This window comes from Cannabis sativa, chromosome 2 (genome assembly GCF_029168945.1).
Source record: "Cannabis sativa cultivar Pink pepper isolate KNU-18-1 chromosome 2, ASM2916894v1, whole genome shotgun sequence".
Lineage (NCBI taxonomy): Eukaryota > Viridiplantae > Streptophyta > Magnoliopsida > Rosales > Cannabaceae > Cannabis > Cannabis sativa.
The window spans coordinates 11,393,106-11,418,911 of record NC_083602.1 but is presented as its reverse complement, the minus strand read 5'-3'; the positions used below and the strand labels follow the sequence as shown (position 1 = coordinate 11,418,911).

Below are 25,806 nucleotides of genomic sequence, written 5' to 3'. Positions count from 1 at the left end.
CGGGATTCGATGAGGGAGAAGGTTGAATCTCATGAGCGGGGCATTGCTGTCATTAGCGAGAAGTTGGATCTGCTACTCCGGGGACAAGCGAGAATGGCTACAGAGCTTACCGATGGTTTGCGAAGCCCAATTGGGAGGTCCGTTCAACCTCCGATCGGGTCTAGTGGAGCGGGAAGCCATAATCGGGATGAGACTGGTGGTTATAGGGGACGACGACCTAAATTCCGCCCAAGGAATATCGAGTTGCCTCTGTTCGCTGGTTCGGACCCCGATGATTGGAAGTATCGGGAAGAGAGGTATTTCGGATTGGAGAGGTTAACGGCGGAGGAGCAGTTGGAGGCGGCTGTCTTGTGTTTAGAAGGACCGGCTCTTCGCTGGTTCAGATGGGAGAATCGACGGCGTGAAATCCGCAGCTGGGGCGAGTTGAAGGACCTCGTTCTCCGGCGATTCCTCCCTGCGCACGAAGGATCGGCGTACGATCGGTTTTTGGCGTTGCAGCAGACGTCCACCGTTCAGGAATACCGGCAACAGTTCGAAGCTTTGACGGCGTCATTGGGGGCGGTGGCGGAGCCACTGTTGGAGTCAGCGTTCTTGAAGGGATTGAATTCGGAGATACAAGGGACACTCCGTCTCCTTGAACCGGTGGGGTTGGAGAAGACTATGGAGTTGGCTGAGATAGTGGAAGCCAATCCTAAAGTGGTTCGGGCTTTTGGGAGTGGGCCGAGTAAAGGGGTAAGCCCAAATAGAAATTCTTCATTTAATCCAAATGGGCTCACTCAAAGGACTTTTAATGGACTGAATGGGACAATTAATAAAAGTCTTTCTTCCCAAAATAGTTTCCAACGTGCATCAACCCCCTTAAACCAGAGAAGAGAAATGGAGTTTGGTAAGGGATTCAAGAGACTTACGGAGACTGAGGTGCAAGAGAAAAGAGCTAGAGGAGTGTGTTTCAAGTGTGATGGACCATGGACAAGGGGACATCAATGTAAATCCCCAGAATTACAAATTATTTTGGTGCAAGAGGAAGTGGAAGAAATGGAAGAGTTGACTGCCATGGAAGAACTAGGAGTTAATGAGCAGGAAGGGTTGACTGAAGCTCAAGTGGTGGAAGTGTCACTTAATTCTGTGGTTGGGTTGACTTCTCCAAAAACTATGAAATTGGTGGGTAGTGTTCATGGCCAAGAGGTGACGGTACTTATTGATAGTGGAGCTACTCACAATTTCATAGCTACATCCTTGGTTACTCAACTCAAACTTCCCATTTCAACTACGGAAGCCTATGGAGTTCAAATGGGAACGGGTCAAGCGGTCAAGGGAGCGGGAATTTGTTTGGGGGTGCCGGTTTCATTGCAAACAGTAGAGATAATTGACAATTTTCTGCCTTTGGCTTTGGGAAGCACCGATGTAATCTTGGGTGTCCAGTGGTTGGAGATGTTAGGTGACACTCACCATAATTGGAAGGAAGGGGTCATGAGGTTTCAAAGGGGCGGCCAAACGGTGGAGTTACGAGGTGACCCCACCCTCCACAAGACTCGGGTCTCACTTAAGACGATGATCAAGACCATCAAAGAAGAACATGAAGGGTTGTGGGTGGAGTTCGGCCATACAACTGCCGTGGGGGCTGGGGAGGACATTCCAGCGGCTGTTTTGGAGTTGTTGCAGCGATTTTCAGGTGTTTTTTACATGCCAAACAAATTGCCACCTCCCCGACATCGAGACCATGCTATTTGCCTCCGCTCCGGAGTAGCCCCGATCAGTATACGGCCCTATCGTTACCCTCATGTGCAAAATGATGAGATTGAGAGATTGGTGTGTGAAATGTTGCAAGGGGGGATCTGTCAGCCAAGTACGAGCCCGTTCTCGAGTCCTGTATTACTTGTGAAGAAGAAGGATGGAAGTTGGCGTTTTTGTGTGGATTACCGGGCTCTCAATAAAGAACCCATTGCTGACAAGTTTTCGATACCAGTCATTGATGAGCTTCTTGATGAGTTGTATGGTGCCAAGGTCTTTTCGAAGCTGGATTTGAAGTCGGGGTACCAACAAATTCGGGTGCAACCGGAGGATGTGCCTAAGACTGCTTTTTGGACTCACGAGGGTCACTATGAGTTCTTGGTTATGCCGTTTGGACTCACCAACGCGCCAGCAACATTTCAGGCTAACATGAATGAGGTCTTTAAACCCTTTCTTCGTCGCTTAGTGCTTGTTTTCTTCGACGACATACTGGTTTATAGTCCAACCATGGAGGCACATCTCTCACATTTACAGGTAGTCCTGGATAACTTGGCTAAATACCAATTTTATGCTAACAAGAAAAAGTGTTGTTTTGCCCAACAACAATTGGAATACTTGGGTCACATTATCTCTTCTTCTGGGGTCTCGGTGGACTCCAACAAGGTCCAAGCAATGTTGGATTGGCCGCTGCCCACCAATTTGAAAAGTCTTCGCGGGTTCTTGGGTCTTACGGGGTATTATCGAAAGTTTGTCAAGGGGTATGGATCCATTGCTAGGCCTCTTACGGAGCAATTGAAGAAAGATCGATTTTTTTGGAATGATGAAGCTACCACCGCTTTTGAAGCTCTCAAACACGGCATGGTCACAGTTCCGGTTTTAGCTCTTCCGGACTTCACTAAACAATTTGTTATAGAGGCGGATGCCTCGGGATATGCTCTAGGAGCCGTTCTCATGTAAGAAGGCCGACCCCTTGCGTATTTCAGCCAAGTCTTGAAGCCACGGGCTCAACTTAAGTCCATTTACGAGAAGGAGCTCATGGCCATAGTGTTGGCGATTCTCAAATGGCGGCCATACTTGTTGGGTCGGAGGTTTTTGGTACGCACCGACCAACAAAGCTTGAAATTCCTTTTGGAACAACGTTTGGTGTCTCCGGAACACCAAAAGTGGTTGGTGAAGTTACTGGAGTTTGATTTTGAGATACAATACCGTCCGGGCATTGCTAACAAGGCTGCTGATGCTTTGTCGCGAGTTCTTCCCGCAACTTGTGTCATCCTTACTACATCCTCTTGGCTTGATTGGAATGTGGTCCATCAAGAAGTGCTAGCCGACCCCTTCTTGGCTAAGATTTGTGCTGATTTGGAGCAACACAAGGAGGTTTCCGGGTTCTCCTTTGACCATGGCCAGCTGAGGTACAAGGGCCGAGTAGTGCTTGTTGCCACCTCTTCTCTTTTACCTCAGTTTTTGAAGGAATATCATGAGACTCCCATCGGGGGACATTCCGGGGAATCCCGCACTTACCAACGCCTTCGGGCTGATGTGTTTTGGACGGGGATGAAGCAGCAAGTTGTTGACTTTGTTCGTCGTTGTGAGGTGTGTCAACGCAACAAGTCTATGGCGATGTCTCCAGCCGTTTTGTTGCAACCGTTACCCTTACCCGCCCAGGTGTGGGATGATATCACCATGGATTTAATTGAGGGCTTGCCTCGTTCCGAAGGGGTGGATACTATACTGGTCGTGGTTGATCGTTTGAGCAAGTATAGTCACTTCATTACTCTCTGCCATCCATTTACTGCCAAAACAGTGGCGGAAGCATTCATTGACAATGTTGTCAAGCTCCATGGTATTCCCTGCTCTATTGTCTCGGATCGAGATCGTGTTTTCCTTAGTCACTTCTGGGCTGAACTGTTCAAGCAGCAAGGCACGATTTTGAAGCATAGTACGGCCTACCATCCCCAAACCGATGGTCAAACGGAGGTAGTTAACCGCTGCCTTGAGACCTACTTGCGTTGTTTTGCTTCGGAGAAACCTCGGGTGTGGGCCAAGTGGTTGTCTTGGGCGAAATATTGGTATAATACCAGTTTTCATTCGTCTTTGGGGTGTACACCTTTTAAGGTGCTTTATGGCCGCGACCCTCCCCCTTTAATGCGTTATCCTTCAGGCGGGTCGGCGGTCTTGACCGTGGACCAAATGTTGGAAGATAGGGATTCCTTCCTTGATGATCTCAAAATGCATCTCCTTCGTGCTCAACACCGCATGAAGACCACGGCTGATTCCCACCGTCGTGAGGTCCATTTTGCGGTTGGTGACTTGGTGTTTGTCAAACTCCGTCCCTACCGACAGAAAACGTTGGCTGTCCGTCGTAATGAGAAGTTGGCAGCCCGCTACTATGGGCCATTTCGAGTCTTGAGCCGCGTTGGTGAAGTAGCCTACAAGCTTGACCTTCCTCCTAGCAAGTGCAATGCAGACACCCCGTCTTTCATGTTTCTCAGCTCCGAGCCGTCATTGGGGCAGCCTCCTCTTCTTCCACCTTTCCTCCCCAACTTACTCCGGAGTTGGAACTGCAAGTGGAGCCCGAGGAAGTACTGAATGTGCGCCATGGCACTAGTGGTCCCGGTGATGAACTTGATGTTTTGATCCGTTGGAAGAATTTACCCTTGTTTGAAGCCTCATGGGAGAAGTTTGAGACCATCCACCAACAATTCCCTGTTTTCAACCTTGAGGACAAGGTTCGAGATATGGGGGGGGGGGGTAATATTAGGACCAAGGTGCGGTTCACTTATGCTAGGAGAGGTAAAAATGTTAATGCTTAAGGGTAGTTTGGTTTTATACGGTTAAAGGGTATGATTGTAATTGTGAGTGAGATTGCAAGTTTGTTAAAGTACTGTTTGGGGGGTTCATGGGGTTTATGCTGGTATTGAGATTTCTCTCTCTTCAGCAAGAGCCTTGTAGGCTCTATCTTGTAATCTTTTTACTTGAATTCAATAACACTCACTGTGATGTTTCCTTCTATTTTCTATTGTTAATCTGTTATTGAGTAATTGAGGCAGCAGGTTATATCAGATGAATCGCCAAATCATGCCCTCTCATCCTCAAGAGATCAATCTACCTCTCTCAATTGAGGGCAGCCCTCCTCAACAACCTTGGAATATCTACTCTTGCGATATTTTTGGGTATTTTTCAAAAAAATGTTTTATGTTTCAATGGATATTTGTCAATACTTGTTAGGTTTATTTGCTGTGTTTCTTAATGATTAAATTTTTTGAACAAGGCTTTGTATTTTTTCAAAGGAATATTTTTTGTTCAATATACTTTATTTTTTTTTTATTTTTACTTTCTGTAAATTAATTTTTGGTTATTGAATGTAATTGTATTTATACACTTTTTATGTCTTTTTTATATGAAAATTAAAATAAAACAAATCTGATGTATAAGTATATTAATTATTAAAATAAATAAATAAATAAATAAATAAAATAAAACCCAATCTCAAAAAATTTATTAAAATAAATAAATGAATAAGTATAGTGACTTTTTGTGTGTCACTATATCTCTAAAAATATTAATAAAAAAGAAAAAAGGGATATAGTGACACTTCATGTGTGTGGCTGTTACCTTTGTAGTCTGACAAAACCTGACATTATACGCCTATAGTGACGCGCAAAAAGTGAATATAAAGGGTTCAGTGACACGTGTGAAGTGTCACTAAAAACTAAAAACTGTCTTTCCAATCACCCTCATCAATGACGCGTGTTGAAGTGTCACTAAATAGTTTTAGAGTTACTCAATGTGTGTCACTAAAACGAGTTTTTCTAGTAGTGTATAAAACTAAAGAATTTATAGCTACCCTCATCAACAACCTTATGCATGTTTTTGAAACTATTTTTATCCCTCTAAATCAGGCTTTCCAGTTACAATATACATTACTAGAACAACAATTAAATAGGTAGAAAAATGTAGAACCTCTCTTTCTTTCACTTTCTCTCAAATTTGTACTTCAAATTCAATTGGGAGGGTTGATATGAATCCTGGATCAACAATCTTTTTAATACGAAAACGAGGTGTATCTCAGCCTCTGTTCAACAACATTTACTCTAACTAATCTTCCATCCAAACTCTAAAAACCAAAAAGAAATTGAATTGGGCAAAGAAATGTGATAGACAAATGACTCATTTTGGTTTTTAAATGTTAAGTATAATGTCAAATGCACCTGAAAATAAAATGGGAGAGTGGGTTGTTCACCTTTCTATCGAGAGCAGCAATGGCATCATTCACTTCTGTCTCGTAGTTTCTTGATTTTCATTTGATGAACCTCTAATTTTTATCTCTTTGAACCAAGAAATAAGAATCATAGATGCCACTTGGGATAATGTGAAGTTATGAATTATTAAAGGGAACATGAGGAGAGAGATTGTGAAGATATAATGTCAGATCCGTTGACGCATTACCTGCCACTGGACACTAGATAGAGAGGTCAGTGCATTCCTAACATAGTTCAATAAGTAATTTCTAAGATGATTGGGAAAGCAAGATATAATTCCTTAATTTTTATTTGAACCCTTGATTTAAATGATATGAACATATGATATTAAAAGACTGCCACATATTTGGATCACAATTGGACATGTTAATGATATGAAGTGTCCTCAATTTTGAGAGAGGAACAAATGTGTTAGAAGTTGTTGATGATGGTTTTTTAAGTTCATGTGTTTTGTTGAATTTCCTTCCCTTTTTGGATATTAAAGTCTTTTTTAAGCTAGCGTTCTCTACTAGTTGTAATCCATCTGTGAAAAAAATAATAATTATAATGTAAATCCTTATAATTATTTAATCATACACATGCTCTAACTAATTCCCTGATGCTATTGGATAGTATAACAATGTACAAGCAACTTTATATTTTTATTAAATGCTTAAAAGATAGAACAATGTCATCTCCAGAAAGGTTTTCATCCTGACCTTGCAATTTCCTAACCAACTATAGATTCAAGATAAAAATAGAGTAATTCATGTCAATGCAGAAAATAATTTCTCTAATTTAATATTCTCAATAAAATTTGATAAATATTTAGTTATATATATAAATAAACTTTTTATCACCTATATTACAGCTTCACACATTCATTTAGAAGTTCTAACCATGTCTAAAAAACATAATCTAAACTCTGACCAACTACTTCAGAAATTTGAATGGTCTTAAATATTGGATTGGAATATAATACATACATATACATTTTTTGCAGGGAGATAAACAAGTAGAAGCAAACCTTTAGGGAACAGGAAAAGAAGGAAGGACTATAAAAATCAATAGCTTTCGCCCTCGCCTCCAGTAAGTATGTGCTTTCTCACAGTACATAAAATCTGCAGACCAGCCTAAGCATCATAAACAACATTACAGAGAAGTATCAAATCAATAACTCATGCATGTGTTGCATCTTCATTTTTTCAACCAATCGCTTTGGCCCTCACCTCCATTTCGTCATGAGTTGCATCTTCTTTGACAGATAAAATGTCATAGTGAGTCTTCTGGATGTTGTTGGTTCTGCTCTGGTCAAATAACATAATTGTTGCTTATTTTTTTCAACTTTTAATAGAAAATGCACATAGTAATGAACCATTTAGAAAAAAATACAGAAATTCACAAAAGGGTGCAGATGCTAACAATGATGAATCAATATCGAAAAAAAAAAAAAGAATTACGGAAACAAATATAACATCAAACCCAATCCCCAGTAGAGTTTGAGGATGAAGAAAGTTAGTTATTTTTTCATCACTATGTTAGGACTGTAAGGCCCTAAGATAAATATGGTGTGCTAGAATATAATAAATAGAAAAGTATATGAGTCTTTAGGAGGGTAATTTTGACTGAGGAATTACTATAGAGAGGAAAATTAAAGGGGCATAAGGAGCTTTAATCCTATATTCAATATAATTTTCTACTATTTTGCTACTGTTTAATTGGTTTTATTGAGCTTGAATTACTTAGTTCTCATCACACTATTATCCAAAACTACTGGTGTGGACAACATTTATACATTTTATGTGCTTTTTATTACCAAAATATCTATATGTGTGATACTATGTATAATAAGGTGGGGACAACATTTATACATTTAATGTGCTTTTCATTACCAAAATATCTCTTACACTATCACTTACACAATCAAAAAATAGTTGCAGGGTAATTGCTCGGTTGTTGGCCGAAAGTTGTATCAAATGAAAGTTTCAATCAGACGAAGGTTGTGGGTGATTGGCCGAAGATTGCATCAGACAAAGGCTTCAATCTGATGAAAGTTGCAGGGTAGTTGGCCGAAGGTTGCATCAGACGAAGATTTCAATCAGACGAAATAATTGTTAGCCAAATGTTTATACAACTATTATCAAACACTAAAAATCAGAACAGTGTTTCCACGTATGTAACTCGATTTACATGTCTCTTCATGATTTAATGTGAACAAACACTACTACAAATATTAGAATTCGAGACGGTCCTAAAAAAATTATTTTTTTAGGCGACTGTCTCTAAAAAATTCACTATTTAAAAGCGTCGGGAAAAATGTAGTATTCCAAACGATTTAATATCGTAGTAAACCAAATAGGCGACGTGTTTTAAAAAAAATGTAAATTTTTAGGAGAGCTTATACCAAACAGTTTAAAACCGTCGGGTATAATCGCCGCCTATACTATACCCGACGGTCTTGAACCGTTGAGTATAAGGGCTCATTAAAAATCGTCACCTACTTCTCGCCACATTTCTCACGTGCCCACCTATTTTTTTTATTTTCTACATGCCTACCTATTTCTTCTCACCTATTTTTTTTTCTATTTCCCACACCCTAAAACGAAAATCTTAACTCTCCAAAACCCCACCCATGCCTCCACACCATCACCCTCCTCTCTTGCCGTCTTCCTCTCTCTCCCAACCTCCCTTTCTTCTCATCATTCTCGTCCATCAATCTCCACCCACCCCTCCTCCCGTCGGTCTCCCTCTCCTCTCTGTCACATACGTCAGACCAACACCACCTCCCGCCGATGTCTCTCTCATCTCCGTCTCATACGTCGGATCACCACCACCTCCCGTCTGTCTCCCTCTCTCTCTTTCTCTCTCTCCGAGCTCAATATAAATATATTTTTTTATTTATGTATATACTTTTTTATTTATTATATATATTTATTTTGTTATTGTTTAAAATTAATGTGTTTTAACGTTAGTTGTTATTGCAATATAATTAATTAGTTATTTTATTTTAATTTACATAAAACTACTACAAAACACCCTTTAGAGGCAGTTTTTAAGCTCTTTCAGCGTCGGTTTTGGCGAAATTCGCTACCGACGCTGATCAGAGTGACGCTAAAGGATTTTTAAAAGCTGACGCTATATATACCCCTATGGCGTCAGTTATTATCTAGGAACCGACGCCATAGGGGTATATATGGCATTGGTTCCTATCTAATAACCGACGCCATAGGTGGTGTAGGAACTGACGCTAAAAATGAGCATTTTTCAGTTTTTTAATTTTAGATAATTTATTTTAATTATATATTTATTAATTTATACATTATTTTATATAATTTAAATTACATATTTACTTTTTAAAAGGTAAATTAAATATTATTTATATTAATTTTAAAATTGGCTAAAATACATAATTTCATTTCATAAAAGTAATTAAATATTACACAATCATTAATGTAAAATTAGTCCAAAATATTAATAAGTTAATAAATCTAACTACAAGTTAATCTTAAAAAATTACATAAGGAAAAAAAATTCTTGAGTTTTTCAACCTCAATCGTCATCGTAAATCACCGCCATCAATCGTTCTATCCACTGTCGCTGTAATGGTAACAATTTAGTTTTTGGATCGTATTGCCCCTTACCCCCAAACTGTTAAAAAAATTATAAATTTATATTAGTTGATATATATGTATATTATATCTTTGTTATTATAATAAATACTATAATCAATAATTAAAACTTATAGCTTTTTGATCTTGTATGTAACGGTTGGAGTTTGCATGTGAGACGATGTCAATCATGTATTTCAAAACATAAAAACCACATTCTTGGCTTTTAGGTTGTCTTGGACAATTTGCAAGTGAAATTTCTTGCCACCCGCCAAGATACACATGTGCGTCCCCTATATATCTGAATGCACTGTTTTAAAAAATTATATTAGCATTTCAATTCATTAGTTAATTTAAATTTGTTACATAAGAAGTCATTAAATTATTACCTTTTGATCATTTGATTAATTTCTTCGAGAATTGGGCGGTAACGTACAGGGTCTAAATGGATAATTTTCTTTGACGTAACGACCTCTAGCGTCCAATGCGCACTAGAAAATTATATTGGAATATAAGTAAGATAGTATAAAAATAATTTGAAGTCATAATATAGAAATGAACAATTAGCACTAAAGAATTAAATAGAGTTTACCCGATATTCTAAGGAATAAAGAACATTTGGTGGTTGTTATTCATCAATGATAACCAATCAGCCAATCATCTTGCCGCATTGTCAAAAGACTGACTCTTCTCTTCATCAGTTTTCCCATTCACTACGAGAAGCTCTGGGTCGTAAAACTTGAAAAAATTTCTCATACCATTGATGCTCTCCTAGATGTGCCTGCAAAAATTTTTTTTAAGTGTTAGTGTCTTATAATAATTAGACTAGAATTTGATATATAAGGTTAATTAGATTAAAGAAGAGTATATATCATTCCAAACAGCATTCCCTGGTTGCCGATGAAGTCATACGTAGCAACCTGCTGCAAATCCTCTCCAGATAACGTGATCTGGGTACGCGGTGCTATGAATCCTCGGGGTACAGGAATTGTGATTATATCACGTTTATCTTTGAGGTTCAGGAATTCGAAAACCATCCATTTTAGCGATTTAGGGATCAAGTCCATCTTCTTTTTCGAGAACAATTCATCTTCCCGTGCACCACCGCCTTGTGGAGAAAGCATCGGAGCTTTCCCCTTCGACGCATCATGGGGTCATTGAAGAAATATGGGAGCTCAAGGCGATCTTGAAGTATTATGGGAGCAAAGTGCATAGTTTCTGCAACGATACGTATGCCACTATTTTGAACCTCTCGAGCATCATCTCTTGACTTTGTATGAAAAAGTTTACCCCTTACAATCAGGGACGGAGGGACTTTAGCCCATATGTGGGCTAAAGCCCTCACTCAAATATAAACATCAAATTTTTTATATGTAGATATATACATATATTAATTCACTTTGCTCAATTTATTAAAGTCCAATTCACAAAAGCCCTCACTCAATATCTTAATCATGATTGATGAGCCTACTCTTATTCTAATCAATCCCATTTTAAAAGTAGTCCAATACAAATAATAAAAAAAATAATACTTTATTAAAAAATAAATTAATACCATTGACAATATTTTATCTTATTTTTGTCAATAGTATTATTTTATTTTGTTGAAGATGAAAATTTGAAAGATACATTTATTATTATTTTTATTAGTTTTGACTTAATATTTATTCAAGCCCTCACTCAACTAAATTTCTAGCTTCGTCACTGCTTACAATGTACGCTTCATGCTTTGCTACCGCAAAAGTTGGTCCAAGGGCAATACGACTCAACACATCAGATACTCCATGATTCGGTTCGTTCAACTTTGCTATAATGTTATTCCTTAACCACCCAATGAAAGTTTGACGATGTTGGTCTGCAACCTATTTTTGTTTATTTTTATGATTTCTTGGAACCATTGATTGTAACAGCTCCATATGGTCACTGTAAAACAAGTAAGGTAAATCAAGTTATTGTTCATCGTGACTTAAGTAATGTTAATCAAAGAAAACCATTCTCATACAATTCTATTAAATCGTCAATCAATGGTTCCAAATATACATCGATATTATGTCCAGGTTGTTGCAGGCCTGGTATCATTAAAGAAAGCATGTTAAATTTCCCCTTCATCACTAACCAGGGAGGAAGATTGTACATAACTAGGAAGACAGACCATGAACTATGACGACTACTTAGAGATCTATGTGGATTTACTCCATCCGCAGATAGACCGAGATAAATGTGTCTTGGTTCAAATTTGAATTCAGGATTTATGTAGTTTACTTTTTTCAAAGTTTGGGATTTTGCAGGATGTCTGAGTTTTCCATCTTTCACTCTCTTGGTCTCATGCCAAATCAAATTTTCAGAATGTTCTGCACTACGATATAATCGTTTCAGTCGCGGAATCAAAGGCATGTACCACATCACTTTTTGGGGGATAAGTTTCCTATTCTCCTTACTCTTGTTTACTTTATGGCGGGATAAACCGCAAGTCGGGCAATAATTCATGTCTGCATATTCCTCACGATATAAAATGCAATCGTTCACACATGCATGAATTTTTTCATACTTCAATCGTATAGAATTTAACGTTTTTTTTTCACTTCATAAGTAGATTTTGGGAAGTAGTTTGCAAATGGTAAGATATCTTTAAAAGCAGCTAAAAATTGAGTAAAATATTTATCACTCACTCCATTTTCTGCTTTTATGTTGTAAAACTTTACCATTGTTGGTAATCTTAGTTTTTTACAACCATCGAACAGGGGTTTATCAGCATCACTTAGAAAATTATCGAATTTCTCAGGATCATTAAGAAATTCCTCCTGTGCTTCGTTAAGCAAGTCCAGTGGATGATCATCGAAATCATTACCCTCGATATCATCTACCCCCCACTTTCGTAATGGATATGGATCATCAGGTAAACGTTCGCCATGCCAATACCAAGTAGTATAACTTCTATTGAAATCTCGTAAATACACATGGTCCTTAATCATTGTAATATTCCCTTTAGATACAATACAACAATCTACGCACAGACAATGAATACGATCTTGATTTTTAGAATTCTTTAAGGCAAACTCTAAAAATGTATCGAACCCTACTTGAAATCGCAGTGTGTCTCTCTCCTCACGCATCCATGATTTATCCATAACAAAAATCCTATCTAAAAAAATTCAGTATTTAGTAACTAATTATAGCTAGTTACTAATTACACAATGTAACTAACTAGGTTTCTCACAATTAATTCATATTAATTTATAAATTACTCAAATTCTTGTTTTAGTTTAGTTCATGTTTTTAAGTTGTTTAGTTGATTAGAATGTTGGTAAAATTGAAAAGTTTATATAAATGTGTATATAATTATTTTTTATGTCACCTAACTTCTTATTATTATGTTATAATTAACTAGTTATTTGTGTTATGTAAATATTAATATGTTTTTAGTAAGATTTATCCTAATTCTACCGAAATTTCGGCAGCATAACGGCTGTAATTGTATGTTCCTAAAAATTTTAAAAGTATCTAAAATAACAAACAAAACAAATATAACAATATAGAACAAACAAATTAACATAAACAATACAAAAATTATCCACCCATCTGACCGCAGTACATGTATTCACAGAACCTACTTCACTACGGATTAATATTTAAGATATTCAAACTCAACTAACATGCATTGATAATTAATTATATAATAAGAAAAAGTTAGTTAAATTATATACCTATAAATGCAAGCTCTCAAATACGATCAACACAAAATTATGTCAAACCTACAATATAAAAAAATACAACGAAATTGCAAAAATAATTATTTCATTACTTATAACTAGTTATAAAAAATAGTAACAAGTTACTTAGTTACTAAATTATACATACATATATAATCAATTATATCTCACACTAATTCAATTTTAAAAATTTTATTTCTAAACTAATTAAATCCTTCCAATGTCATTAGCATGCACAATATATATATATATATATTACATAAAATATATACAATACAATATACAAATTGTGTTTACATAAAAATTAATATACACACAATATATACACACATATTCAATAAAATATAAAAATACATATATATACTATATATTGAGGTTTAAATTTTTACCTTATAACCACAATCCGACGAGCAATTCCAGAAAAAATCCGGGCACTATGCACACACAGCACAACAATATTATTAAAATGAAAAAACCCGAAAAATAATTTACAAAAACTAAAAATAAAACAATGTACATTATAAAAATGAATAGAAACTGTATTTATACCTTAAAGGATGTTGAGATTCAATGTTTTCTCAACAAATGATGGTGGCCGGAGTTATACCCACTATTTTTGTATGGGTTCGGATGACACTTAAATAGGGAAAAAAATTAAAAAATTTTGGGTGTATAGGATTAAGTATCAAAAATAGAAGATTTTGCAACAAAAATGGGCTCAAATGGTTGAGAAATGGGGGAGAAATGGGCTGGCGGAGGTGGTGGTTGGCGAGGGTTTTGGGTTCTCTTTGGCTACTGATGGGCTCTGGTTTTGTTCGTGAGGAAGAAGATGAAGACGAGCATAGGGATTGTTTATATAACCCTATCGTCGGTTGTTATAGAATAACTGACAGCATAGTGTACACGTGTCAAATTTCACGTGCACCCTATGCCGTCGGTTATTCTATAACAACCGACGACATAGGGTTAAACTATCAAACCCTATGTCGTTTGATTCCACACCACCTCTAAATGGTATACTTCAATTTTATACATACGGTTTTTATAAAAAAGTGGCCTCTAAAGGTAAATTATCAATAGCGGGTATTTTCATACCCTTTAGCTTTCCTTTTTATAAAATGGGTTCAAAAAAGGGAAGCTAAAGACTTGTTTTTGTAGTAGTGTAAAATTTTAAAACTAATGCAGGAAAAAATAGGGAAAATACAAGGCACGGTTTAAACCGTCGCCTATAGTATAGGGCATGGTTTAAAACCGTCCCCTATACCCTGTTATTGGCGACGGTTTTGAACCGTCGAGTCCACATTAGCGATGGTTTTTAATCGTCGCCTATTTTGCTCGTTTTGCGACGTTGGTATAGGTGACAGTTATAGAAACTAACGGGAATACTTTAAACGACTATTGAAAACCGTCGGGAAAAACCATGTTTGTAGTAGTGAAATTTACCATTAAAAATTTGAAAAATAACGAAAATACACCAGGATAAATATTTTACTATAGTATTGCTGTAATTTTTTTACGGATTATACTTGAGTTGGATTTTTTGGGAGCTCCAGTTCAACTTTTTGGGATATGCATTTCATGGATCTGAAAATTGAAGTCAAGACATTAGTTTTATGGAAATTAAATTAGATTTCCGACTAAATTTTATTTTCGTAGTAGTTTTTCTACATTTTTTTATTAGTTCAAAACAACCCCTTTTTGGATTGATCTTGATGGTCTTCTCAAGTGAAGTCGCCGAAATTAATGGTGGTTCACTTTTAGGTTGAATTTTCGTTTTGATTACTTGGATTACTGTGTGGTTGCAGGATGGTTGACAAGGAAGCATGGTTCCTGGGTTGAAGGTATGCGTAAGTGGTATTTGTGTAATTTTATTTTATTTGGGTTATATATTTGTTTATTTAGCTCATTATAAGTATTTTTGTAATGCTATTTTTTTTTTGTTAAAACTGAAAAAAAGAACCCCTTATTTAATTTTATAAAACAAATTTATACCTATTTAATTTGTTATTATAGGTGAATAAAAAATGTAATTGTTACAATAAAAAGTAACTATTGAATAATGAATCATATACTATATATAATTTAATATAATATTATAAAATACAATGTAACATTGTATTTCTTTGAGTGTACCAAAATGACCCATAAATATAAATTTAAGCAAACTTTTCAAACAGAATATACTTTATTCCCATAATAACACAAATTAAAGAGTACGTAATTGAAATGTATGATGAGATCATCACACACGCACATATGATGATGACCATTTTTATTTATCACATTGAAAACTAAGAAGTGACGATAATATATATATTTAATTTAAAACATTAATTAATTTGTAGTAATATGGATGATCGAGGATCAGAACTGTTTCTGAAGATATTCAACAATATTCTTTTCCAATTTGAAGGCCTGTGCAAGAACATCAGGATTAATAGGTGGGGTTGATCCAAACACGGCGTTAGCAATGGTAATAGTTCCAGCGTTTTGGCTACTAAGTGCAGCAAATGCCACAGCTGGAATGTGTCCTATATTGGCCTGAAAATGAATCAATCCAATTGGGAAAACAAACACATCTCCCTTGTTTAGAACCTTACTAATAAGTCTGTTTCCATCTTGGTTGGACGTAACAAAACCCACATAAAGTGTTCCCTCAACTACAGTAAGAATTTCTGTGCCACGTGGATGAGTGTGAGGTGCATTTTGGCCGTACGGTGCGTAGTCAATACGAACGAATGATATTCCAAGAGTGTTGAGTCCTGGAATTTTGGTCACGTCCACAGCATTCACACTTGACCCAACTGGATTGTTAGTATTCCCAGGAATGTTCAGCCCTGCTAAGAAGAAATCATCTGCATTCGCCAGCTTTGGGTTCTTGCAAAATTTTCCATTCACAAACACTGCATGCACATAAAAAGTAACCCAACATATCATATAATGTTATTAGTATGTAGCCATGCATCAATATTTTAATTTTTAAAGAAGGACACCATGCGGTGAGTACATATATATATAATATATGTAAAATATATGTATTAAAATATACTGTTTTTTATTAAAATAACGTAAGGTTGAAGTTTAAATAAATGTGATTACTTTTTAACTGAGGATCTTAAATCATATTTTAGGTGCACATGTATTATTACTCTTTGGTTTTTTTTTTCTCAGTAGTGTACGTATCATATGCATGCATGGAGTAATTTCTTTGGTAAAAAATAAAACAATTACTTACAAGCTTTGGCTGGATCATCTATTGCTACGCAAAAGTCTTGGAGAGGGCTTGGATCATAGGCAGAAGCAAAAGAGATTGCTAAAGCCAATATAGCCAGAGTGAGAAGAAAACTAGTTCCTTTCATATCTTTTAATGTATATGTATATAGCAAACTTGTGTAATTAATATGATTGGGATGAGAAATTATAGCAGGAGAAAAGATGTATTTATAGATGATTTAGTATGAAGAATTATTCTTATTACTCATCAACTACTGACCACGATAAGGATAATTTAGTCGATATTTAGTGATCAGTGGGTTATTGACGACGTTATAAGTATATATTAATATAAATTTCAAGTGTAAATACCATTATTCGAGCCCACTAAACCTTAGATATATTTATTTAAGTTCCTCATATTTGTTTCTAGCAATGAACTAACATGGAAGTGGTCATTAGTTTTTAATATATATTTCTAATCACAGCGTGTCAAAATTCTCTTCTTTTTTTATTTATTATCGTGCTATTGTTTATCTAGTTGCTGTATCATCAGATTTCCACATATATGACTTAATATATATATATATATAATATCATACATATATTATATATATTACTTAGGTATTTCGTACATATAAACATGCGAAAATTATATATGCATGTATTTGTTTATTTTTTTTTCAAGTCAATTTGCCAAAATTCCACTATGTAGTGGTGTCCTAATAGAAAAAGATTCATTTGTAGATATTTGCTTGGTTATCTTATGTATAAGCTTTATCTGTTTGAATCATGTATAAAGATATGATATATATATATATATATATATATATATACTTTGTTTCCAATGTCACAAGCCCGAGTGCGAGTGATTTGTTGATTGATTAATCCGAACAAATAATTTAATAGAACTTCGACTTCCCTAGAGTGATTTTTCGACTAATCATTTATCTGTTTGAATCATGTATAAAGATATGATATATATATATATATATATATATATATATATATTTTGTTTCCAATGTCACAAGCCGAGTCCTAGGCCCTGACAAATATATAATATCTATAATTTGGGTGGTTAAAAGTCACACTTTGACTCAAGAAGATAAAGCTTATAAATGATCATTTAATTTATATCACAAAATTCTAATTTAAAAGTAATGGATTAACTCCTATATTAATAAAAAAAAAATAGTAACAAAATCAGGACCACACTCATCAATATATAAAAGAACAATAATATTCTCACAGTTATGTAGTTACAAAATAGATAGATTTAATAAGTCTATAAAATATACCAAAATAATACCTAGCATCTATCATTCTTCATTTCTAATTAGTACATAACTAATTTAAGTCATCTATCTATTTCAGCTTAAATACAAAATTAATTTTTTTGTTTTTTTTTGGTAAATCAGCAAGTGCATTAGATCAAAACAAACAATTTATAACAACCAAAGAGCACCCTCATAAAAGGCCTCAAGAAAAACTATAATCTTTACAAAGAGTTAAACCAAGCCCTCTTCACTACTAGTTACATTTTTAGGCCATATACAAGTTATTCTATTCTTAATGACATCTTTAACTTTGCACACAACTCTATCACTATTTCCTATCTCTCCATTCCAAAAAATGTTATTTCGAGTGCACCAAATCAAGTAAATCAAAGCTGTAATGGCAGCAGCAAACACCTTCTTTTTGAAGCCATTGCATCTTGCCTTTGACAGCCACCTGCATATAGCTTTCAAGGATACAGCCGTGACCTCCCATTGCAGCCACCCTTTGATTTTAATCAAGCAATCTTCTTCAATTACTCCAAATCTCATCAGTCTTTCTTTCGTCTTCAACTTCCCAAGCATCGCCAACCATGCAATACAAAATTAGTTTTATAGAAAGATTAAATAGTAGAATAAAACTAAACTAATATTTACTTTCATCCTCAACCGTACAATCCTCATCCACTAGCATCAAACTGAGTTCTTAGAATGGGAGAAAATAGGGGGTGAGCTTATAAAGCCCTGTAGGAAAACAACTATAATATCAAAGGACCCTTGGTTTAAAAAAAAAACCTGCATGGGTTATCTTTGTAAAAATAAAATATCTCATCACCAGTATCAAAATGTATAAACAAAGTAGAGAGACCACAAATAATCACAAAATCAAGCGTCAAACACATATCACACTGTCCACTAGACCCCTAGCTCTCAATACCAATCATAGAAAATGACATCCAAAACCAGGTAATTGTAACTGATAACCACCATAATATCAGGATTCAGATTTAATTCATGTACAGATTCTATGTCTTTCACATACAGGTGAGTGCACACCTAATCTACCTATGATGACACAGAGACTAGGTCGTGAAACAACAATATCCACCGAACAAGATGAACATTGCTCTCATCAGTATAACCAAAGCATGCAAATTATACCATAACAAAAGAACATATTCCTTTTTATTTTCTAGAAAATTTGGCAGCATAACGGCTGTATTTTAAATAAACCTAAAAATCATAACCTGCATAAATATTTGTACAAAAATATATTTGACACTCAGTGTCCAAGAACAGTCCAGAAAAATATGCAGATTAAGTATTAAATTTTTTTAACAATTCAATACATAATACAACTTAGCTGAACCTAACCATATCAGTATTAAGATCCATAGACCTAAGATGAACCATTGATATTGACTTAGAATGATATAACAGTAAGTTTATGATATCATATCCAATATCAATATCGGTCCCTTCTAATATATACTCCATACATCTGATAGTGGTATGCTTTGCCAATGCCTTGGAAAGGACATCACGCTTATCCAAGGTGTCAGTATACTGTAATGACTGCACTTTAGAATATGGATTAGTAAAGACAATTAGCATTGATTATTGGTATTTTTATAGTTATTTATGAATTTATTTAATTGTGGGTCCCATTATTAGAAATGGGCATTAGAGTCATAATTTCTCAATTCTAAAGATTTTATTTAACTCTAGGAGTATTATTTATATTATGCATGAATTATGTAATTTTTATGATTTTGCTCGGCGGTGACGCAAAATACGATGGATAGCCATTTGAATCACTTGGGTAAGTTTAGAACCTTTCTCTTAGTGGGATAAATATTTGACATAGATTGAATACCAGATTTGAGCGGGATTGTAGTTTTTTACCATTTTACCCCTAGACTTTAAATTGCTTAAGTTTAGCACCATGGGAATTTTGGTAATTTGGCAAGTGGGGGGATAGGTGGCTGTTTTAGAACTTGACACCTACCCAATATTTATTCAGCATGTGATTAATGTAATAGACCTTTTACACTTAGGAAAAAAGACAACGAATTAAAGGAAAAATAAAAATCAAGAGAAATTCCATTTCTCTTTCTCTCTCTTTGTTCGGCCAACCCAAACCAGAAGGAAACCAGCTCCAACTCCTGTATTTTTTGAGTGTTGAGCTTAGATTCAAGTGATTTTAAAGCAAAGGTACCTCCTAGTACTCTTAGTTCTTGTTTTTGAAGCTTTAGTTTTGGTTTGAATGTGTAGGTAAAGGAAAGGCGAAGGCTAAACAGGAGTGAGCTTGAGCAAGGATGATGTTGTACATGTCATGGCGGCGCGACCTGGAGTGTTCGGTCTCGGGACATCTGTGGTTTCTATTTTGTAGTCGTTGTGCTCCCTGATTATTGTATTTTGGCATATTTTGTAAAAAAGTTTAGTAACGGGATCCCAGCCTTTGTAAATATTTATATAAAGTTTCATAGTTATTTCAAGAAGTTTTAATTTAACACAATTTTCAAGAAAATTCTTTGATTAGCAAAGATAGCACTTCGATTGAAAATTCACTGTAGCGTGCCTTATTATTAGGGTGTTACATATACCTTATCGTCGATTATCATGTCAATCGAAATCCAGTGAACTGACAAATCACGGGAATTAAACTTTTGAACATATTATCATGATTATATTCCACTGTGCTGACGACACTATAATCATGAACAAATATATATATTTATATATATGTTCTGCACTTAATAGAATTTATACGTTAAACATAATCATGAAATAAATCATGTGAACCATGCAACATAAATTAATTTCTGATCTTTATTAATGAGTAAATCTGATTATATTGAGATAGGTTTTATTTAGGGCAGAAAATCCAACACACTAGGCCAAAACTTTTGTATCGAGTGTTTTGTATTACAATTGTAAATATTTTAAATATAGTATCCCAGTTATGTAAAAGATATTTATCTTCAATTAAAGAGTAATTAAGATTTTTTTTATTAAATAATAATTTTTAATAAATCCGTTGATTAGCAATAGATTTTATAATTAATATAAAATCACGATAACATGCCTAAACTAGTAGGGTGCTACATAAGTCCAATTCAAGTGAGAACTAAACCACTAAGTCATTATTCTGATACTAGCCTACAAGCTCTAAGTCTATGTCTAATAACTCTCTTCTTCACTCTCTCTCACACGCTTGAGATTTGTCAATTCTAATTCCTACTTTGTATCCATAAGGGTGCTATATCAAATCTCATCTATAGTAATTTTAATAGTATTAACCCTCGTTATTAATACAGCTATAAGGAGTGTAGGTCATTACCCACTATCAAAGGGGACCGAACCTCTATAATAATTTTATGTGTTTTTTACTTTTTCATTCTATTTGTGTAACACGTGTAAAGCATCCGATCCATACGACCTCCTGTCGGTTGATCACTTTTCGAGCTCAACACTTTTATTAGTACGTAATTATTAATCATAGATATCTATTACTCTATTTTTCAAGAATATTTGATATCTAGTAATTACTAATTTATTATATTATTTGAATTTAATCTCATCAAAATTCAAACCTAAATATAATAAATTAAGTTTCCATCCTATGAAGTCAATTACCAAGTCATCCTTGTTATCATGGATATTTAACTAAAATATATCATATAGCATTATATTGATTACTATAATCAATACCATTTTAATAAGGTTAAAATCTCGCTCATATTAAAATTCATCATTCAATAACATCTTAATGTATTGAATACTTCAATGAGAGTATTAATGCATGATTATTGAATAATAATATTTCGACTCTAAAGTTCGAAATTTGAAAGTGTTAACTTTTCTATTAATTTCTTTCTCATTAGGCTTTGATATTCCATGTTAAAACATTCACTAATTTAAATTAGTTGGATATTCAAACAATTCCTTGGTATATCTTGTACTTAATTAAATCTCTCATTTATTGAATTATGAATAGTTCTATCGAAAATCATGCTTTAGAAACACTAATTGCTTTTATGAAGAACAATTTAGTTTTCTCAAAATGATCTTGTATTTTAATGAGTAGTATACTCCCACTAAAATACGTTATTACCACTGAATTTTATTAATGGACATGACTATTAAAATTTATAATTTTAATTCTTCAAAATTATCCTCCTTTTAATTGTTTTCTTTATTAAGTTTTAATTGTATGATCACTTTCTATTAATTATTCTATATATCGATATAGTCCTAGCTACCATATCTATTAAAAATATTTTAATTTATTTAAATCATATCTCATATCAATTTAAATTGTTAGTTATAATCTATTAATCTTAATAGATTTAACTATTGAATGTTTAAATGTGAGTTTGTTTTAATTAGAATATTTGATTGAATGTATATGTTTCTGCTAATGATTCCTAAATGAATCACTGATTATACATGATTGAAATAGAATTCCATATCTAGGTATATGTTTGAATAGTCAATTAAATCATATTGAATTTTAAGTTTAATCATATAGAATTAAAATCATATTTTAACTCGTCTTAAAATTACATGTAGAAATATTGATAAGTTACTATTGAATATAGTTACTTATTTATTATTTAATAAAAATTAATTAAAATATTTAAACTTAATTATAGAATTATACTATGTGCATTTAAACAAAAACTAAACTACTTAAGTTAATGGGGCACTCCTTGAGGCATTAAAGACTCATTTTTTATGGGAAACCCAATAAAAAAAGGAATTGGCCCTACTTATTTAGGGGGACTCGAGGTGCCCGTGGTAGGCGATGAATGGAGAAGTCGATTAAGGCAAGAGGGTGGTCTACGATCAGGCTTAGTCTTCTATCCTTGCTCTTCCTGGGTTGGTCAATAATTTCTAAAATATTTGCTAAACATAGATCCTAAAGAGTGAGTTCAAGCAGATCACTAGAAGAAAGGAGTCGATGAGGTTTTCAGACTCAAGGCTTCTGTATCAGTTCTGGTTTATCAAAAGAAAAGGTTATTAGATATCCGTTCAAAACCTAGGTTTGCAAATATCTGGTCCTCGATGGATTGGATGGAAAAGAAGGTCAAAGCAAACCTATTGATTGACCATAGATGGGAACTCCCACACCCTTAGCCAATACCAGCGACTAGTCTTTGGGATACAAGGTATATAGGGTGAGAGCACACTAAGGTAACCCTTAAGCCTACCATGTTGGGCCTCATGCATGTGTTGAACCTAAACATAGCCTGTTAAGCAACCCAGTAGCCGACTCAGTACGCTCTTTTTTTCGGGACCACTTTATTCAGCATATAGCAGTGCAACATCGGAAAATAATCAGGAAGCATACAACAGCAAGCAACATCGGACATTCACCGATTTTGGCAGGGTCCCCAAAAACTAATTTTCTCAATTCTCGTCCATTTGAATGCCTTAGTTGAGTGTTTCCTTATTTCCTGGGATAGTGTAATCCCTAGAGAGTATAATAGAGCCTTGAGTTGTAGACTTGGGTTTCCCAGATTAGGGTTTCCGACATGTGATTTACCTAGTTTTAATATGTGATTAGGGCATCCATCCAGCACGAGACTTCCGTTCAGGTCGACCAACTCACTTGAATCTAGAAAGGAGGTAAGAACTATAAATAATGTGTAATATGAGTATGCGAATGTATGTATGTGTTAATGTATATGCATGCTTTTTGTGATTTATACGCTACCCGCACTTGTACGGTAGTGGTATAGAGTGAATTGATAAAGTGTATGATGTCTGAAGAGTACACTACGGTGTTACTAGCAGTAGTACAGGAAGGTACAAGGTGTATGTGGTACAACACTTAGCAATACTCAACGTGCGGTTTATACCCTACCTACAATAGTACGATAGTAGTACTCTGTAACACCCTAACTAGCATAGGCGTATTACGTGATTTTTAAACATGTTGTGCAGCTCGTTGCTAATCAACGAGGTTTATGGAAAACATGATTAATTAAAATTTTTCCTTTTTAATTAAACTTGTAAAATATTTATACAAAAGACTCAGGATCCCGATTACAAAACCATTTACAAAAGTTTACTGTTTATACAAAATACTTGTCGCCTAGCGACTAATTACAAAAATAGCCTCGCTGTCCTGATGATCGTACGCTCCAGGCCAAACCGCCCCGACATGTACAACATACCACTCTGTAATTACCGGTGACACCCATAAAGTTCAGAATTTTGGTGATCCGTTAGCCACTGTTCAGCCTTCATCACATCTGGAGCTTCCAGAAAGACCGGAGGTGCTTGCTTCCAGAACCGTTCATACAATGGTTCCAATCTGTTGGCCGCCACTACCATTTCGGCCTGAGCAGCAGGGGAGGGTGCCACTGGAACTACTGGCACAGGCACTGCAGGAGCCCCCTGCTGCCTCAATCTCTGTATCTCGTGGTCTTGCTCTTCTGTTCTGGCTTGCATTTCAGCAAACCTAACCTCCCAATTCTGGGCTCCCTAATCGGCTTGGGGAGCCTAGGCAGCCTGTGGCGGGTTCTCATCACCCCGACCACGAGCCCTGCCCCAGGGACCTCTACCTCGGCCCCTAGCTGGCGGGGGAAACTGAGCTCCCTGACCATGATTCGACCCTACCGAATTGCCCTGGCTCCTGGTAGTCCGCCTGGCGTCCATCTAGTCGGAACCGCCTGCGAAACCAAGAGTTGGCATATCAGGTCGTGTTCAAGGAGAGCTTACTAATGTCGCTTAATTTGGAAATTAAAAACGAAACATGCGCCTATTCTACTATCAGGCTACTAACATGTTTCCTATCAGGCTTTTCTTATTCATAAAAATTAAATAAACTACTAAAGCAATAAAAGTTTACTGAATCGTAGAACGAGCTAACTGCTGATGATGATTGTACATGTCGTGACGATCTTCGGAAGACAACCTGGCGGCTCTGATACCAAATTGTAACACCCTAACTAGCATAGGCGTGTTACATGATTTTTAAACATGCTGTGCAGCTCGTTGCTAATCAACGAGGTTTATGAAAAACGTGATTAATTAAAATTTTTGCTTTTTAATTAAACTTGTAAAATATTTATACAAAAGACTCGAGATCCCGATTACAAAACCATTTACAAAAGTTTACTGTTTATACAAAATACTTGTCGCCTAGCAACTAATTACAAAAATAGCCTCGATGTCCCGATGATCGTACGCTCCAGGCCTAACCGCCCCGACATGTACAATCTTCACCGGCTCGCTCACGGTCCATCAGCTCTAGCCTTGCCCTTACCTACACAAAAACATAGCACTGTGAGTCGACAGACTCAAGAAGAAAAGCATTATAATAGTCATACATAAATCCTGGTCATGATCAGACGCCCATACCCCTGACCATAACCCTAACTGCCGTGTCCAACACGATACTAAGTCCCCCTAACTGCCGTGTCCAACACCGTACTGAGTTCTGAACGTTCATAGGGACGGTACTATTGACAAGTAACAGCCTAATCGGTCGAACCGGTCATACTCCGGCTGCTGGTCATACTCCAGCCTGTACCGACGTGTTACAGTATCAGCCTAATCGGTCGAACCGGTCATACTCCGTCATACTCCACTGTACCGACGTGATACGTCAAATAGTACGGAACCACCAACCTAAGTATCAGCCTAATCGGTCGAACCTGGCCATACTCCGCCGCCGGTCATACTCTAGCCCGTACCGACGTGATACAATGTCACTTAATCGGCCGAACCGGTCATACTCCGGCTGCTGGTCATACTCCAGCCTGAACTGACGTGACACAGTTGGATGGTTCGAAGCCAACATACATATCTAATGTAATCTAACAGGCTTCCTACATGCACGCTAAACATGTAAACTACATATGCATACTGTTATACTAATCTTACATGGATTCCGAATTCAGGTGTGCCGGTCAACATGACTGGAACTATCTGCGCGGCGGATTACAGGCTCCTAAACCATAAAAATCACAACACTATAAGTGATACGCTAAATCACTTCCCGGGGACTTAAACTAGG

General features: G+C 35.7%; 2 protein-coding genes across 2 annotated transcripts; one reads left to right on the top strand and one right to left on the bottom strand.

Annotated features, from left to right (window-relative positions):
* Positions 1-2,766: 2,766 nt before the first annotated feature.
* LOC115720307 (transposon Tf2-1 polyprotein) lies at positions 2,767-4,317 on the top strand. The gene has a single exon (XM_061109145.1). It carries the CDS (start codon positions 2,767-2,769, stop codon positions 4,315-4,317), a length of 1,551 nt encoding a protein of 516 aa, XP_060965128.1.
* An 11,121-nt stretch (positions 4,318-15,438) lies between these two features.
* LOC115720647 (germin-like protein subfamily 1 member 13) lies at positions 15,439-16,759 on the bottom strand. The gene is made up of 2 exons (XM_030649811.2): positions 16,523-16,759; positions 15,439-16,190 (listed from the first exon to the last, which is right to left on the bottom strand). The coding sequence occupies exons 1-2, from the start codon at positions 16,644-16,646 to the stop codon at positions 15,652-15,654; spliced, it is 663 nt and encodes a 220-aa protein (XP_030505671.2). The 5' UTR covers positions 16,647-16,759; the 3' UTR covers positions 15,439-15,651.
* Positions 16,760-25,806: the final 9,047 nt, after the last annotated feature.

Coding starts and splice junctions, on each gene's coding strand:
- LOC115720307 (XM_061109145.1), top strand. CDS start 2,767: ATGGCCATAGTGTTGGCGATTCTCAAATGGCGGCCATACTTGTTGGGT.
- LOC115720647 (XM_030649811.2), bottom strand. CDS start 16,646: ATGAAAGGAACTAGTTTTCTTCTCACTCTGGCTATATTGGCTTTAGCA. Junction 16,191..16,522: donor AGATGATCCAGCCAAAGCTT/GTAAGTAATTGT, acceptor ATGTGCATGCAG/TGTTTGTGAATGGAAAATTT.